We start from the raw sequence: 17,996 nt of genomic DNA, 5'->3' as shown, positions 1-17,996 counted from the left end.
CCACTTCGGTCTTTGCTATGGATATGTGCGTCACTAAGCGCAGAACACAGCGGTCGCAAGTCTCACTACAAATTGCTCAGAATTGGCTAGTACATGCACTGCAGAAAGTACAGCCACCAGCAGATCAAACAGAAATCAAATATATAGAACGCTACTGTATGCGTAAGTAAGCTCTTTGTATTCTCCTATGGCTATTTTCTAGCCAAGTATCAAAGCACACTACTATGCCAGATGAGATGACACTGAGTTAGTGCCTAATTGAAATCCAACCCCTACTAAATTTTCCCACTTCGGTCTTTGCTATGGATATGTGCGTCACTAAGCGCAGAACACAGCGGTCGCAAGTCTCACTACAAATTGCTCAGAATTGGCTAGTACATGCACTGCAGAAAGTACAGCCACCAGCAGATCAACCAGAAATCAAATATATAGAACGCTACTGTATGCGTAAGTAAGCTCTTTGTATTCTCCTATGGCTATTTTCTAGCCAAGTATCAAAGCACACTACTATGCCAGATGAGATGACACTGAGTTAGTGCCTAATTGAAATCCAACCCCTACTAAATTTTCCCACTTCGGTCTTTGCTATGGATATGTGCGTCACTAAGCGCAGAACACAGCGGTCGCAAGTCTCACTACAAATTGCTCAGAATTGGCTAGTACATGCACTGCAGAAAGTACAGCCACCAGCAGATCAACCAGAAATCAAATATATAGAACGCTACTGTATGCGTAAGTAAGCTCTTTGTATTCTCCTATGGCTATTTTCTAGCCAAGTATCAAAGCACACTACTATGCCAGATGAGATGACACTGAGTTAGTGCCTAATTGAAATCCAACCCCTACTAAATTTTCCCACTTCGGTCTTTGCTATGGATATGTGCGTCACTAAGCGCAGAACACAGCGGTCGCAAGTCTCACTACAAATTGCTCAGAATTGGCTAGTACATGCACTGCAGAAAGTACAGCCACCAGCAGATCAACCAGAAATCAAATATATAGAACGCTACTGTATGCGTAAGTAAGCTCTTTGTATTCTCCTATGGCTATTTTCTAGCCAAGTATCAAAGCACACTACTATGCCAGATGAGATGACACTGAGTTAGTGCCTAATTGAAATCCAACCCCTACTAAATTTTCCCACTTCGGTCTTTGCTATGGATATGTGCGTCACTAAGCGCAGAACACAGCGGTCGCAAGTCTCACTACAAATTGCTCAGAATTGGCTAGTACATGCACTGCAGAAAGTACAGCCACCAGCAGATCAACCAGAAATCAAATATATAGAACGCTACTGTATGCGTAAGTAAGCTCTTTGTATTCTCCTATGGCTATTTTCTAGCCAAGTATCAAAGCACACTACTATGCCAGATGAGATGACACTGAGTTAGTGCCTAATTGAAATCCAACCCCTACTAAATTTTCCCACTTCGGTCTTTGCTATGGATATGTGCGTCACTAAGCGCAGAACACAGCGGTCGCAAGTCTCACTACAAATTGCTCAGAATTGGCTAGTACATGCACTGCAGAAAGTACAGCCACCAGCAGATCAACCAGAAATCAAATATATAGAACGCTACTGTATGCGTAAGTAAGCTCTTTGTATTCTCCTATGGCTATTTTCTAGCCAAGTATCAAAGCACACTACTATGCCAGATGAGATGACACTGAGTTAGTGCCTAATTGAAATCCAACCCCTACTAAATTTTCCCACTTCGGTCTTTGCTATGGATATGTGCGTCACTAAGCGCAGAACACAGCGGTCGCAAGTCTCACTACAAATTGCTCAGAATTGGCTAGTACATGCACTGCAGAAAGTACAGCCACCAGCAGATCAACCAGAAATCAAATATATAGAACGCTACTGTATGCGTAAGTAAGCTCTTTGTATTCTCCTATGGCTATTTTCTAGCCAAGTATCAAAGCACACTACTATGCCAGATGAGATGACACTGAGTTAGTGCCTAATTGAAATCCAACCCCTACTAAATTTTCCCACTTCGGTCTTTGCTATGGATATGTGCGTCACTAAGCGCAGAACACAGCGGTCGCAAGTCTCACTACAAATTGCTCAGAATTGGCTAGTACATGCACTGCAGAAAGTACAGCCACCAGCAGATCAACCAGAAATCAAATATATAGAACGCTACTGTATGCGTAAGTAAGCTCTTTGTATTCTCCTATGGCTATTTTCTAGCCAAGTATCAAAGCACACTACTATGCCAGATGAGATGACACTGAGTTAGTGCCTAATTGAAATCCAACCCCTACTAAATTTTCCCACTTCGGTCTTTGCTATGGATATGTGTGCCACTAAGAGCTAAACACAACGGTAGCAAGTCCCCCTGCTAATTCCTCACAAAATGGTACTAGATGCAAATTAAAATAAAAAAAGTAGAACGTTATTGTAGCCCTAAGAAGGGCTGTTGGGTTCTTTGAGAATCACTCCTGCCTAACAGTAAGCTAATAGAACACCCTAACGCTTTCCCTGACCAGCAGCAGCTCTCTCCCTAGCGGCATCCAGACACAGAATGATCCGAGCAGCGCGGGCAGCGGCTAGTCTATCCCAGGGTCACCTGATCTGGCCAGCCAACCACTGCTATCGACGTGTAAGGGTACCACGTCATGCTGGGTGGAGTGCAGAGTCTCCTGGCTTGTGATTGGCTCTGTTTCTGGCCGCCAAAAAGCAAAACGGCGGGAGCTGCCATTTTCTCGAGCGGGCGAAGTATTCGTCCGAGCAACGAGCAGTTTCGAGTACCCTAATGCTCGACCGAGCATCAAGCTCGGACGAGCATGTTCGCTCATCTCTAGTCATGAAGTTTCAAAGGCTTTGTACACTGAGTCCATTTAAATTAATTTGGGGTAAGAAATATTAGCAAAATGCCTTTCTAAAATTAAAACGTAACTTTTAATATATATCGGTAAAACCACAATTCACACTATAGTTGTAGTACACAAATGGTTAACAGACTATGATGTCACACAACCTAGTGAAAGAAACAATCACAAAGAGACAACAAATTGTCCTGCGTTAACCTTATATCCTTTCTAGCACAGCATAAGTGCCAATGAGCACACACAAGTAGAGGAACATGAATAATAGGAAGAACAGGTTTGAACTCACCAGTCTTCTTTCAGCAGTTCAAGGATTATGGAAATCAGGTCCAGAAGCAACCTAATTGTCCCTATTATAACTTTTGCCAATCCCTGTATATTTGCTCCCAGCCCTTACAAGGGTGGTTGGTCCCAATTCTGCCCCTATTCGTGCCTTGTGTGCCCTAAAGCTAAAGGATATGGTCTACATCTTTTTCCTACACATTCGTGCAAGAGTATATATGCAATCATCAGGGGAACATACATCAAAACTTCTATTTTTTAGATCAATGCTATTGTGCTAGCTAAAACTAGGTGAACAGTAGCCCAACACATAGGGGCTTATTTACTTACTTATTACATTTTCGGGGATCGCGCCACTGGGACAGTCATTTAGAAGGGGATTGTGTCGCACGTGATCGTATTTTGGTGCATCGGCACCGGCTTTCATGCGATAGAAATTGGGGGGCGGGCCGTCGGACGATCCGATTGATTCGGACTGAGTGTGTGATTTAACTTTAAAATTGTGTTGCAAGACAATGCATTTACATAAACCGGGAAGAAAAAATGTACTCCGGTGGACCTGATGGGGAAAGCGACACATGCAGGAAATCGGGCACGCGATCTTAGTGAATCGCACCTGAGTGCATGATCGTCGGACACTCCGTATTGCAGGAACTCTGGCGGACGGGTAATAAATGTGCCCCATAGTATTCGTGGAACAGGCAGTGGCTCGTCTAGCATTAGATCTGTGAACCTGAGGCAGAAAAACACAAAACAGTCACGTGCAACACAAATGTGACGTTGACGCTTCTTAAATACTGTACATGTGCAAGCAGTTTGCACTGAAAAGAACATGCACAGTCCGACAGAAAACTGGTGCAAGACCCATTGTATTGCAACCTTCATGATGAAAGTGCAAACTAAAACTAATGCACATTGCACCAGTTTTTAAGATATCTGGGCCATTATGTTGAGTAAAATTGACATTAAAAATTAGCAATGAATCCCATGCTGCTATTTATCTAATTGCTTTCCAAAGTTTCCACTTTTTTCTTACTCCCAGTTTCCTCTTCACACTTCCAAAATGAAGCCTCAGACATCCATTGGTTAAAGATGGACCCCACTGTCTGGAAATCACTGAGCCATAATTTCCTGCATGCTGAGAGAACAGGAGTGACAAGGCATTAATGATCTGGTTGTTGCATTAATGATCTGGCCTTTTGGTTAAAATGAAGGGGAGGTTCCTACACTGTAGCTTGACAACTAATACTATTGCTCTTTACTTCTAGGTTTACTGCTAACCTCATCTCAGGAGTTCTTGATTACAAGACCTTATTGGACATGTAAGTCACATTCTTTGGATAAACTCAACAATAGAAATATTCTGTGATATAATTAAAGAGTGACTGTTGTTTAAAATAATTTTTAATTCTGTGTTCATTTGGGGGGGGGTATTATTCTAAAATACTTTACTAGGAAATTTAGCTTAGTTTGTAAATTAACAGCCTGCGAAGAGCTGCAGGTTTCACATATTGATATTATATCTATGAAATAGGTTTAGTGGGGAGTTTTTCATTGTGTCCTGGTTGAGTCCAGATACGGCAGATAACTGTTCCATTCTCTGTTCATCAGCTCCTGTAAAGAACTGATACTTGTGGATGCAAATACTGAGGAACTAATCTTAAACTAAGTCATCAATAGTTTAGCCTGCAAAAACCTTTTTTTAAGGTTATACCACTTAACAAGGCCACCTTACTTATGGCAACTCTTGTACTTATGGGTTGATAGGAAGAGATACAATCACCTATACTCTGATGCAGTGTTCCCCAACCTTTTTATATCTGGGGACTGGCTGCACCCAAAATTTTTTACCAGGGAACAGGCCGGCTAACCTTGTTACCATGGTTCCTGGAAAACAGAATTGTGTGCCCCGCAAATAGTTAATATCTAACCCCAACCAATATAATGTGCCATTTTCCTAATAACATGTCCAGCACTGGCTATCCCTCACTAATAACATATCCAGCAGCGGCCTCCACTCACTAATAACATGTGCAGCAGTGGCCACCCTTCACCAATAACATATCCAGCAGTGGCCTCCCTCACTAATAACATGTCCAGCAGTGGCCTCCCTTCACCAGTAACATGTCCAGCAGGGGCCTCACTTTACTAATAAAATGTACAGCAATGGTCTCCCTCCCAATGAAATGTCCACAGCAAAGTCCCCCAAAGAAATGTCTACAGCAGAGACCCCCAATGCAATGCCCAGCAGTGCTCCCCGTTCACAGCGGAGATCCCATAAAAATAAAGAAAACACCTACCTGCATCGCTCCTCTTTACCCCTCAGCTCCAGCTTCTCAGCAGTGCGAGCAGAGGCACGTCTGTGCTCTCTGCCACACGCACCCGCGATTCCAGCGGGTATGCACGGCAAAGAGCATAGACCCCGCGCTGCTGAGAAGCTGGAGCTGCAGGGTGAAGAGGAACACCGGAGGTAGGTTCTGATTTATTTTAAGTTTCATATACCAGTGGTCTTCAACTGCCGGAACGCAGCCCGGGACTGGGTGTTCCACGGCCCGGTCTTGGGCTGCAGCCTGGCAGTTGGAGACTGCTGCTCAGATGCACTTTTATAGAAAATTGCTGTAGGTAATACTTGTTTTAGGAAGGCCACTGAGCAAGGGAAAAAAACTTAATTAAATAAATACAAATGAAACTATTTTCTGTACAAATAATGTAAATGTCTACTTATGTCATGTTGTAAATAACAGTAGTAACCCTAATTTTACAGTGCAGAGGAATAGCTCTCAGGTTTAGAATCACACCTGATGTGCCTATGTGACAGATGAACAGTTCCCCATGGGAAGACAACATCTGATGGATGAAGGGCTACTGTAATTTATGTGTTAACAGCATGGGGAAAACGCAAAATGGGAATCTCACTGATGCAACCCAATGAGCCTTCCTGTTATTTGCATCACAGTATTTGTAATGGATTCAAGTTTTACTATGCTAAAAATGTATGATGAATGTGTATTTCTAAAAAAGTGAACATTTGCCTTTGGAAATGACATAATGTAGTCAGATAGGCTTTGTAAGCTAGAATGCTTGACACTCACAGTACAGCAGTAAGAATTTGGTTTGAGAAGACCCGTTAACTTACGGGTTTGGCTGAACTGGAGCGCTCAAAAGAACCTTTATAAATGCCAGCAGTGCAAGCATGCCTCCATTTTCCCAATGATCATCGCTCGCCAGTGAGGTCACAGGGAGAATCAGTTCTCTGGAAAATGGCGACACACCAGCGCTAGCACCAATCACAAATGCTGACCAAGGGATGTGAGCCTGAACACTGAACTTCTGTCTGAAGTCCGGGTTTGGGAACATTGCGGGTTGTACAACCTTATTACGACCCTAAAACTAATCATTTATGGTATAATATGGTATTTTCACATTTTTTGGCAAGCATCAGGATTTCACTGATCCATTTTAAACTGATCAGTTTTTTTGGTCAGATCACTAAGGTGAACAGTGTTTCTCACTTATTCACAATGATTAGGAACAAAAATATGGATTTACAGTATACTTCTGGTTTATCTGAATCTTTCTGTATTAGCTTTTAATTTATAGTTGTACAGGTCACTTGGGGCATATATATTAAGATACTATCTAAATATCAATATGACAACATTTGGGGATTAGAGGGAAATAACCAGTTTCTTTTATTGTTTTAGGCATGCTCTTCCTGTAGACTTCGCTCGAGGTCAGCTGTCTGGACAGCCTATGTGCATGAAGCAGTACTATGGACTATTCTCTTCGTACCGTCTTCCAGGGCCATCAAAGGATACACTTGTGGCTCAGGAAAGCAGTATTATGCCTGAGCCAGAGCACATCATTGTTGCATGTAACAATCAGGTATGTTTTTTAATGGAATAACTGGGTTCTTTGTTCCTATCTGTATGTACTGCACATGTACAGCATAAATTTGACCTCAAGCAAACCCTTAAACTTGCCTTATGACCAAACTCCTGGCATGAATTATTGCAACTTGATGAATTTTTGTTACTTGAAATCCACATACTACTCCATCTAGCTGCCAATGAGAGTTAAACAAGACAAACTCTGAAGCATTAGCTGACCATCCAATGTAGTTGGGGGACACCAAACCTTCGCCTGAAGACATATGTTAATGTAGAGAAGGATCAGTTGTTGGATTTCCCAATATGCTCAATCTTTGCTTCCTTAAAGGTGGAGAAAAGCTGACTCAATGAGGCTGGTTTTGGTTGCCTGACCCAGACATATTGCCAGCCGTACAGCCAATTTGGCAAATTGATGCCCCTAGCAACCAGCCATGGCTTTAAGTGTTCCCTGGCCAATTATGGCCATCCCTGGGCGCTAGGGGCGTCAAATTGATGGATTGGCGCCATCAATCCAGCAATATAATTGGGTCTTGCGTTCAGTGGCTGGTGATTTCTAGTTGTATGGTAACTTCTGGTGATATATAGTAATGGAGAACAATAATGGAGAAATTTTTTGTTTGGTATTATTTTATTGGCACTGATGTTTCTGTGAATACTATATATGATGTCCAAGTTATATAATGGAGACTATGCAATGATCACAGACAGTTGACGTCTGCATCTTATTAATTATGCATTTGTTTAGGGTTAGTCAAATTCAATTCTTCCTTTGGACACTCATGTTTTACATCCTACAAAGATTTAAAGGCACCTGTTAGACCTCTCCCAGAGGGCACTTGTCGTAGCATATCAATACCATATTATACCATATCATATCATACCAGATCAAAACTTCATTCTTTCAGTGATGCGGGTATAAAGAACAGACACAAAAGTTGTAATAGACACCCTTTAAAGGATATGCCCACCCTTATTTTCTTTCTTTTATCATAAAAGGTGGTTTTGATTACACATTTACAACATTGCTGTAGTGCATAACTATAAATCTCCATGGTAAAAGCCAACAATCAAACCTTGTGTACTCTAATATTGTGATCACACTCTCTATTCCATTTTCCTTCTTCGTCTTGCCTCTTCACATTGTTTTTGTATGCCTGAAATATGGGGAACATTTTGTGTTATGCCTCTTACACATTGCCTCATTTTGCTTCTCCAGTTTTTTGTGTTGGATGTTGTTATTAACTTCCGTCGTCTCAGTGAGGGCGACTTATTCACTCAACTTAAGAAAATTGTTAGAATGGCAGAAAATGAAGATGAGCGCCTTCCACCTATTGGATTATTAACATCGGATGGAAGAGCAGAATGGTCACAAGCAAGGGAGGTGCTAATGAAAGGTAAGCTATTTTGTTTCAAAGACATACACGAAAATGTCAAATTCTAACTAACTTAATGAGAAAAGAGTAAAAATTGATACCCTAAAAGAATCATAGAGATGTATGCTGGGCATGTGAGAAAAAAAAGCAATCCCTGATTTTGAGCAGTCAAAGCAGCTGTTTCTTTGGGAATTGATAAAATCTATATAACATATCACGACCTTTATACTAGTGCTACTGACACCAGACATGGCCAAAATTGTACTTTACTATGCTACAGTACATCAAAATATTATGAGAATAAATAAAAGGGTGCTACAACTTGCAGGTTATGTGTATCTATAAGGGAAAGAATGGCTTACAACAAGGATAATAAGCATTATTCATTATTACTCATCTCCCCAAATTCCAGTCACCGCAATTCCAACACTTTTTCAGTAGAGGCAGACAAACCCTGAATGCTGGAAATTTACTCTACTGTAATGATCAACTGTCAGGTGTCTGCAATGAAGCACTTGATTCATTGCTCCCTTGTCAACCCAACATTTTAATAAATATAACAGTTCTAACTTACATCGATCTGCATATTAACTGCAGCAGCTAGTGGGGGCGGCAAGTAGCCCCTGTGAGCCCTCAGAGATAAGAACTCCCCTGCTGCCGGCAACTTGCCTGAAAAACAGAAGACAACGAGCAGGTAGGTGGATCTGCAGGGGCTACTGGGAAAAGGGAGTAGTCTTCCCACCCCAGGAGCCACTGCTATTAATTTGCTTACCGATATAACTGAATAAAAGATTTAAGTAAAGAGGGTTTGGGTATAGTGTCGGGAGGGGTAACGTACCTCGAGAACTATTTCAGAAAGTAGATTTCCTTTAATTTAAGAACATATGTATCTAATACGGGGACTCCCTGTATATGGAAAACCAAAAAAATAACTTCTCATGCACATTAAATTTAATCAGAGATGCTTGTTTATATATTTGCATATTTGTCTAATTGAATGTATTTAATAAATTTCCCATATCATTTAAGAAAAAAATCCTCAACCCTAGCAAGACATAACCAGGTTATCCAAGAAAACAATCCATGCTTATAAAACAGGACTTTTCTAAGGGAAACAAAATAACAGCAGCAGTTGGGAGTCTGAAACTTAAAGGTCCAAAGGGTAAATAAGGCCCAAATATAATCAAAGCATGAAATACAACATTTTTTTTAAAGCTAATGAAATCGCTCGCTGAGATTTACAAGGTTCCTGGAGCCCATCTGTTAACATGACAAGCCATAACAAACTAAATAAGGCTAAGCTTGGTGAATGATGAAAAAGCAGAGCATAAGTGAACTAAGGACAAAGAATTATTAAATGATCAATAATGTATTTATTTACCACATTTACCAAGTAATCAATAGTGTAGTTACAGGATGCAATGACCTGCTAATATCGCTTTACTGCAGGGTTTAAGAATCCCATATACCAGTGATGGCGAACCAGGGATCGAGTGCCCAAGATACAACCAAAATCCACTTATGTACCATGAAGTGCCAACATGGCATTTTAAGCAGCAATTTACTGCTACCTGTTCTTCCACATCTTTCAATTGTATCAGCCCGAGTCCACCAATAGAGTTGAAGGAAGGAGGGCAAATTCAGACTCTCATTGTAGCTTCTCTCCAGGGTCTCTGTAGAGGAAGAACAGTGGGTCAAGCAGAAGGACCTCCAAAGATAATGCAATTTTTTCCCACAGTTCCAAACAGCCAGTGAAGTGTTGCTTTAAAATAGCGCTGAGAGCAGCATCTCTTGAGTTGCCTGGGACTGCAGGAAGATTTGGTGGATTTGTTCCTGTCTGGTGAACTCTGTCCTGGGGTGATAACCTGAGAGCCCACAGAAATGGCTCCGAGTGCCACTTCAGGATTTCCCAAGCTCATATTTATAAAATTGCTGAGAAGTAATTGAGTTAAAAGAGCATATACTATACATGGATTAAAGTGGCACAGATGGGAAACAGAAGCATATCTGATATCAGGAACAGAGATCAGGAGAAACCTCAAATGAAATCAAAATAAACCAGAAGCAATGACCAAGAAAGGCAGTGTCAGATATTAAGCCAGGGTACAGACCAGATGGATGGAACAGTATTTAAAGGAAATCTACCAAAAACCATCATGATAAACCAGGGGCACTTACCTATAGATCCAGGCACTGTGACCGAGGTCACCTATATTTGTTATCCATGGCCTCCTTCCTTCTAAAAATCAACTTTTACAGTTATGCTAATGATCCTTAGGGGCTACCTGAGCCTCTCTGTGATCTGACATTACAGACTGTTACACTGTCTCACCCTCAGCCCTGCTCCCTCAGTATATGTGCAACTGAATGAGGAGGGAGTAGGATGGAAGGTGAGGTAGAGTAACAACCTGTGAAGATGCAGCATAAAAGGTCTCATCCTTGGAACCCTTCAGGCTCATTAGCAGAATTTTAAAAGTTGACTTTAGGAGAAAGGAGGCCATGGATAACAAATATAAGACAGTCACAATTTCCTGGATCTATGATTAAGTGCCCCCATATCATGCTTTATGGTAGAGGACAGGCTGAGTTCACATCACTATATGGAGTTCACAACACATTCAGATGGTCACTGTATCAGAATTAAACCAAGCACAGAAATCAGAAAACTCTTGAAATGGAACAATCAGTAGTTATAAATTGTTATAAAGTACAGAAAGAACTGATATCAGGAAGTATACATTAATCCATACACAGTGTGGAAGGGGGGGAAGGGTATTAATACAGACGCAGGGGCAACCATTTTTTACTAAAAGGTCCCAAATCTGGTGAAGCACTTGTGTGCCAGAATAAAATCTCTGCAAAATTGAAACAGATGTGGATTATAGGTATAACGGTAGGGGCTATAGTACATGCATCAGCTCACCCCTGTTCCCTACCAACTTTTTGCATCAGTGCCATTACTTTGAGCCAGGAACTGCAACCTTTTTCATTCCTTGTACACTAGAAAACATATGTAAACATTTCAGAAAAAAAAGGAATGTTTTCAGCTCACCCACTTCTTGTAGCCATGGGTTTGCCGACTATGAATAAGAACAATATTTAGGTCGAAACGCGTCAGTTTCTATTCATGATGGTACCTTTTTAAAACGATTTTAAGAGGATGAAATAAATATAAGTTTTACTATAACTATTTGCCTCCATACCTGCCTGGTTGCTGGATTCCCCCTCTTTCTCGATTACATATGTAAACATTTCAAAAGAGAAATTTATTCAATGTATACAATTTATATTCACATGGAACCGTAATGGTGTCTTTTTTTCTTAATCTCAGCTAGGGAAAGACTTACAGTAAGACAACACTTTCTACTGACAATAAACCCTCCATATCTGTTTTTTGGTACTCTGTTCCTCTGTTAATAGAAAGCTTCTAATGCACCTCTCTCCGACTATAGCAATTCTGAAAAAGAAATGTTGGTGGTGCAGCTCTACAGACTTGGGAACTTCTGTACATTTCTCAAAAGTGGAAATCTACCAGTGTTTCCTAAATGTTTTATGCATTTTATAGATTCCACAAACCGTGACTCGCTGGATATGATTGAGCGCTGCATGTGTCTAGTCTGCTTGGATGCGCCAACAGGACTGGAGCTAAATGAAGCCAATAGAGCACTGCAACTTCTTCATGGTGGAGGGTATGACAAAAATGGAGGCAATAGATGGTACGACAAACCTATGCAGGTAATTGGATATTGCACAGGGTGTTTTGTACTGTTTATTATTACATTAAGACATCCAGACATGACAACAATATAATAATCAATATAATTTTATTTAACTATTTTAGAATTCATACTGCTATCAAGGTTCTCTACTTTGTTAGATTGTGTCAAGTATTTAATTCTGGATCTTGTTCAGATATCTGGAAAGTAAATATGCAGATGTTCCAGTACAAGCATACATCAGAAAATAGACAACTGGGAATTTACGTAGAAAAAGAACCACTTCCATCTGTTCGCAACCTCAGACTTACCAAAGTAATCAGATATGATCCCATAAGGACTTTTCTTAACTATCTTCTTGGCCAGCATATAAGAAAACTAAATAAGATACATGTTCCAGAAGTTTGTTTTAACCCTATGAAGAGGTGGTCAATATTTATTTTGTTGCCCATTTTTTTATCCCTGAAGGACAAAATGCATTTCCAATTTCAGCATAAGTCTATGTTTTTCTACAGTGTGGTCACTATGACACCCTGGAGGACAATTCTTGTGCACCGGCATATGATGAAAGCCCCACCTTGCCCGACGTATTGGGCAGGCGTCACCTAACATAGAATTGCGCCATTACATGTGACCGGTCAGGCCTGAACGGTCGCTGGGTATAGCAAGGGCACAACCATGCCGTCACTTACACTCCTCTGTGCAAACTTGTGTAAAAGCCCAGTTTCCCCCACTATCTTTATTCACCAGGTTAGCACAAGCACAAACACACCAAATTTCACAGTTATTACTATTTTTTAATATTAAAAATTTTAGGAAAGGGGTTTATATTTCCGAGGGAGTTAAAGTTTTAACAGCTTACTATCACTTTGATGCCTTTTCATGTCCAAATTTCTACCAGGATGTGAAAAGAAAGGGCAGGATTCACCCCAGGAGCCTAATCAAATGGATGAATCTTCTCCTACCCAGCACCTACCCAGTCAGTACTAGTACTATGCCAGAGGATATGGAGTCAGAAAGGAGCCAATTGACTGGTGTTAATTCTTCAATTACAGAAGTGATCAAAAAAGTCAGATCCAAAATGGTACCAATAAAAAGTTAAACTCTTCCCGGACAAAAATAAACCATCACACAGCTCCATGGAGCAAAAACATAAAGATTTTTTGTCCCCCAAAGATGGCACTGCAAAAACTACAGAATTTACCCCAAAAGAAATTTGAAGCCATTCAAAGTAAGGAATGGTTTAAATAATTGACTTTTCCATTGATGTGCCCATCATACTTAATAGGGTTCTGTGATTGGTGGGAATTAATTTATAACATCTATGTATACCCCCAAAAGTAGGAAACGCCTAAACATAATGGGGTTGGTTTTTACACAGGGTAAAATTGCAATATTGTTATGTTTAGCTTGAGTTTTTTAACGTAGTCATGATTTTTTTCTCATGTGTTTATTAGCTCTACATATTTTCATAGTTTCCTTTTGTACCATATATACTCGAGTATAAGCCTAGTTTTTCAGCACAAAAAATGTGCTGAAAAACCCTAACCCCAACTCTGCTTATACTCGAGTCAAGGAAAAAAACAAAAAGTGAACTCACCTTCTGACGCTCCCCGGCATCCATCGCGGCTCTAACATCGGGTCCTGGTCTGTCACATTATTTGTGACGTCAGCCGCATCAGCGCACACTATGATGTCAGCTTGCGGCTGACGTCATGGTGCCTGCGACAGATCGGGAGGGGCTGGCAGGCTATATACTCGAAGGGGCAGGCAAGCTATATACTCGAGGGGGCAGGCAGGCAGGCTATATACTCAAGTGGGCTGGCAGGCTATATACTCCAGGGGGCTGGGAGGCTATATACTTGAGGGGGCTGGCAGGCTATATACTTGATGGGGCTGGCTGGCTATATACTCCAGGGGGCTGGCTGGCTATATACTCCAGGGGGCTGGTTGGCTATATATTCCAGGAGGTTGGCAGGCTATATACTGGGGAGCTGTGACCAATATATTTCCCACCCTTGGCTTATACTTGAGTCAATAGGTTTTTCCAGTTTTTTGTGTCAAAATGAGGGGTTTCGGCTTATACTCGGGTCAGCTTATACTCGAGTATATATGGTAACAATTTTACTTACTCCCAGTGTGTGAAACCCAAAACCAATGTGCATCAAGGTAGAAAGTAAAATATTGTACTGTAGTATACAGCCAGCCCCCTATAGTATACAGCCAGCCAGCCCCCTTTAGCATACAGCCAGCCAGCCCCCTTTAGCTTACAGCCAACCCCCTTAAGCATACAGCCAGCCCCCTTTAGCATACAGCCAGCCAGCCCCCTTTAACATACAGCCAGCCCCCTTTAGCATACAGCGAGCCAGCCCCTTTAACATACAGCCAGCCAGCCCCCTTTAGCATACAGCCAGCCAGCCCCCTTTAGCATAAAGCCAGCCCCCTTTAGCATACAGCCAGCCAGCCCTCTTTAGCATACAGCCAGCCCCCTTTAGCATACAGCCAGGCAGCCCCCTTTAACATACAGCCAGCCAGCCCCCTTTAACATACAGCCAGCCAGCCCCCTTCAGCATACAGCCAGCACCCAGTTTGCCCAGCACATAAAAAAATAAACTTACATACTCACCTTCTGGCGGTCGTGATGCTCCCGTCCCTGCTGCTTCTCTTCTGTCTCCTCTCTGCTGTAACAGCCGGCAGAGAGATGTCCATGTGCTTTGCCGGCCAGCGCACACTATAAAGTCATCAGTGGCGACACCACCACATCATAGTGTACGCCAGCCGGCAGAGCCCATGGACGCATCTCTGCAGTCTAATACAGCATAGAGAAGACAGAAGAGGAGCCGCGGAAGCCTCGCTGAGCATCGGGGGCACCGGAAGGTGAATAAGTAAGTTTATTTTTTATTGACTCGGTGAGGTTTTTCAGCACATTTGTGCAGAAAAACTTGGCTTATACACAAGTATATACGGTACCCCAAAATGTGTTTGCCTCTTCAGACACTAACATCACCCAACTACATGTTACAGACAGAATAATAGTGTCCGTTTTAGAATAACATAAAATTATAGTAAAAAAAATAGCTTAAATGTTAAAAAAAAAACATATTTATGATGATTTTATCAACTTTTTAGGCTAAAAAATCCACTCCAAAAAATAAAAGAATTTTGCACTTTTTGACTCTACAAAAAACATTAGATGAGTTCAAATACAATCTTTTATTAGATATGGATTAAAAACTATATTGTAAAGAAAACCCGGGCCTTGGGCTCATATTTGCCACAGCAAAAAAATAAACAAGATTAGACTCAATGTCAAACAGGAGTAACGCCATCCACAATATAGTACAGAAAAAAGGGTTGCATCTTACCACTACTACTGGCGACAGTATAAGCAGATGGGTGGGTAGTCGGTTTGTTCCTCACAAAGATACAGGTACACAGCAGATGAGGGTCCAATTCATCCTTCCAAAAGTCTGGATAGCTGTCCCTACTCCCCTTCTTTATATGACTCCCGCCCTTACAAGGGCAGTACCCAGTACTGACACCTATTCACACCCCGCACCCCTCCACCCTGATGCGTTTCTTCCTGTCATCGGATTCTTCAGAGGGTATGAAGTTGAGTGGATGCATTAAGTAAGTATTAAATGCCCCCAGTTAAGTGGGTCATTGTGGCGTATCTGTGATGAGCGGGTGATGGTCACACCTCGCTCCGCAGGTCTGCCTGGTGTCGGACACCTGCACAAGCTGCAGTGATAGTGTGGTCGCTAACTAGAAGGATGAATTGGACCCTCATCTGCTGTGTACCTGTATCCCTGTGAGGAACAAACCGACTACCCACCCATCTGCTTATACTGTCGCCAGAAGTGGTAAGACGCAACCTTTTTTTCTGTACTATATTGTGGATGGCGTTACTCCTGTTTGACATTGAGTCTAATCTTGTTTATTTTCTTGCTGGGGCAAATATGAGCCCAAGGCCCGGGTTTTCTTTACAATATAGTTTTTAAGGCATATCTAATAAAAGATTGTATTTTAACTCATCTAATGTTTTTTGTAAACTCTCCTATTTCTTGCTATTGTTAATATTGACTAAATGAGAGTATAAGGGGTCAGTGTGTGACGCACTGAGGTGGCCATTTGGTGGCAACTATTGGTCTTGCTGTTTACACTTTTTGATTCTAGTCCAAAAAATTGAAAAGAGCTTACAAAAGAAGGGAAAATTAACTGGCCCTGAAAAAGTTAAAGAAAGGCTGCCAGCAACTTACTTATATGGTAGATGTGCCCAAAAAGTTCAAATAATGTTTCCTTTGTTTCTTTCTCCTTATCAATATAAAATTTTACACAAACTTAATACAAACTGTGACAAATTTGCTAATGACACTTAACAAATGGAATACTGAATGACTGTGACCCCAGAACTGTTATTTAACGCAAAACCAAGAATGGTCATTAAAAGGAAATCTACCATGAAAATCAAGCAAGATAAACCAATGACACTTATCATATGTACCCGTGTATAAGCCAAATTTTTCTGTACAAATAATGTGCTGAAAAACACCACCTTGGCTTATGCACGATTGTATTAAATAAAACAACTTCCATTCTCACCTTCTTGTGCCGAATGATGCTCCCCGTGGTTTGTCTTCTTTTAGGTGTTCATCTGTAACAAAATGGGCAGAGACGCATCCATGTGCTCTGCCCATCAGCGCATACTATGATGTGGCGGTGTCGCAACTGCTGACATCATAGTGTGCACTGGTGGGTAGAGCACATGGACACGTCTCTGCCCTTTTTGTCACATATGAAGAGATGAAGGCAGGGGAGCCACAGGGTGCCGGAAGGCGAGTATAGTAGTTTTTTTGGTGCAGGGCGTTTCATAGGTGGGTGTTTGTTGCAGGGCATTTCATAGGAGGGGCTGACTGTAGATTATTTCATCAATGGGGGAGTGACAGCAGGGCATTTCATTACTAGGGGCTCTGCTGCAGGGCATTTTATTGCTGGGGGCTCTTCTCCAGAGCATTTCATTACTGGGGAGGCTGCTGGGAATTTCATTACTCGGGGAGGTTGCTGGGAATTTCATTACTCTGGGAGGCTGTGACCAATGCATATCCCACCCTTGGCTCATACTCGAGTCAATAAGTTTCCCAGTTATTTGTGGGGCCTCGGCTTACACTCGGGTCGACTTATACTCGACTTATACTCAGCTTCACAGGCACAACCCCAAACCCAAAATCTAAATATATCTAGAATGTTGTACTAATTAATTTGGAATAAAAATAAAAACTGCAATTGATATGATGTTTGATTTGGTAAACCGCTACCCCTCCTTCTCGAACATAAGAATTGATTTACGTGTATTTGTCAATTTACATACTTTGTAATGTCAGCATGAATGCAAACCCAATTAGTGTAAAAAGTTATTCCTATAATTTGTTTTTGTTTTGTGTTGTACTATTGGGGCCTCTCAGCTACATACGTTCTGTGCTTTTCCAGTCTCCTATCATTTCAACCTGGATTAGTATGTCCCAGTGACTGTGGATTATACATTCAAAAGTACCTCTATTACCCCAGAAATTATTCCCAGAGTTATTAGTAAGTTTGGTTAGTAGGCTTTCTCATTAGATTTTAGTTTCAAGTCTAACTTTACTTAACCTCTTAATGACACGAGACGGCTGTGGAAGTTTGGAGAGGGCTCACGGGCTTAGCCCATCAATCCAGCATTAAAAAGTCAGCAGGGCTTGGGCGCCGCCATGTTGGATTGGTTAGTCACTCCCTGTGACGTCATCATCACCTAAACATGTTAGGTATATTCCGCATCTCAAAATCTCTGATCTATCAAAATATAATAACGCTTATTCTTTGCATTTAACCCTGTAACGGAAAATAGCACCCAAAATCGAAAATGT

General features: G+C 41.4%; 1 protein-coding gene across 1 annotated transcript in view; it reads left to right on the top strand.

Annotated features, from left to right (window-relative positions):
- The window catches only part of CHAT (choline O-acetyltransferase), a 92,854-nt gene that overhangs the window by 37,181 nt on the left and 37,677 nt on the right, over positions 1 to 17,996 (top strand). The window contains exons 5-8 of the mRNA XM_072130957.1: positions 4,386 to 4,439; positions 6,822 to 7,002; positions 8,224 to 8,401; positions 11,946 to 12,115. Of these exons, the coding sequence (XP_071987058.1) occupies positions 4,386 to 4,439; positions 6,822 to 7,002; positions 8,224 to 8,401; positions 11,946 to 12,115 (583 nt within the window). The remainder of the gene's footprint in view (positions 1 to 4,385; positions 4,440 to 6,821; positions 7,003 to 8,223; positions 8,402 to 11,945; positions 12,116 to 17,996) is intronic.

This window comes from Engystomops pustulosus, chromosome 11, assembly GCF_040894005.1.
Source record: "Engystomops pustulosus chromosome 11, aEngPut4.maternal, whole genome shotgun sequence".
Classification (NCBI taxonomy): domain Eukaryota; kingdom Metazoa; phylum Chordata; class Amphibia; order Anura; family Leptodactylidae; genus Engystomops; species Engystomops pustulosus.
The sequence above is the reverse complement of the archived record's forward strand: the minus strand, read 5'-3'. Positions and strand labels throughout refer to the sequence as shown.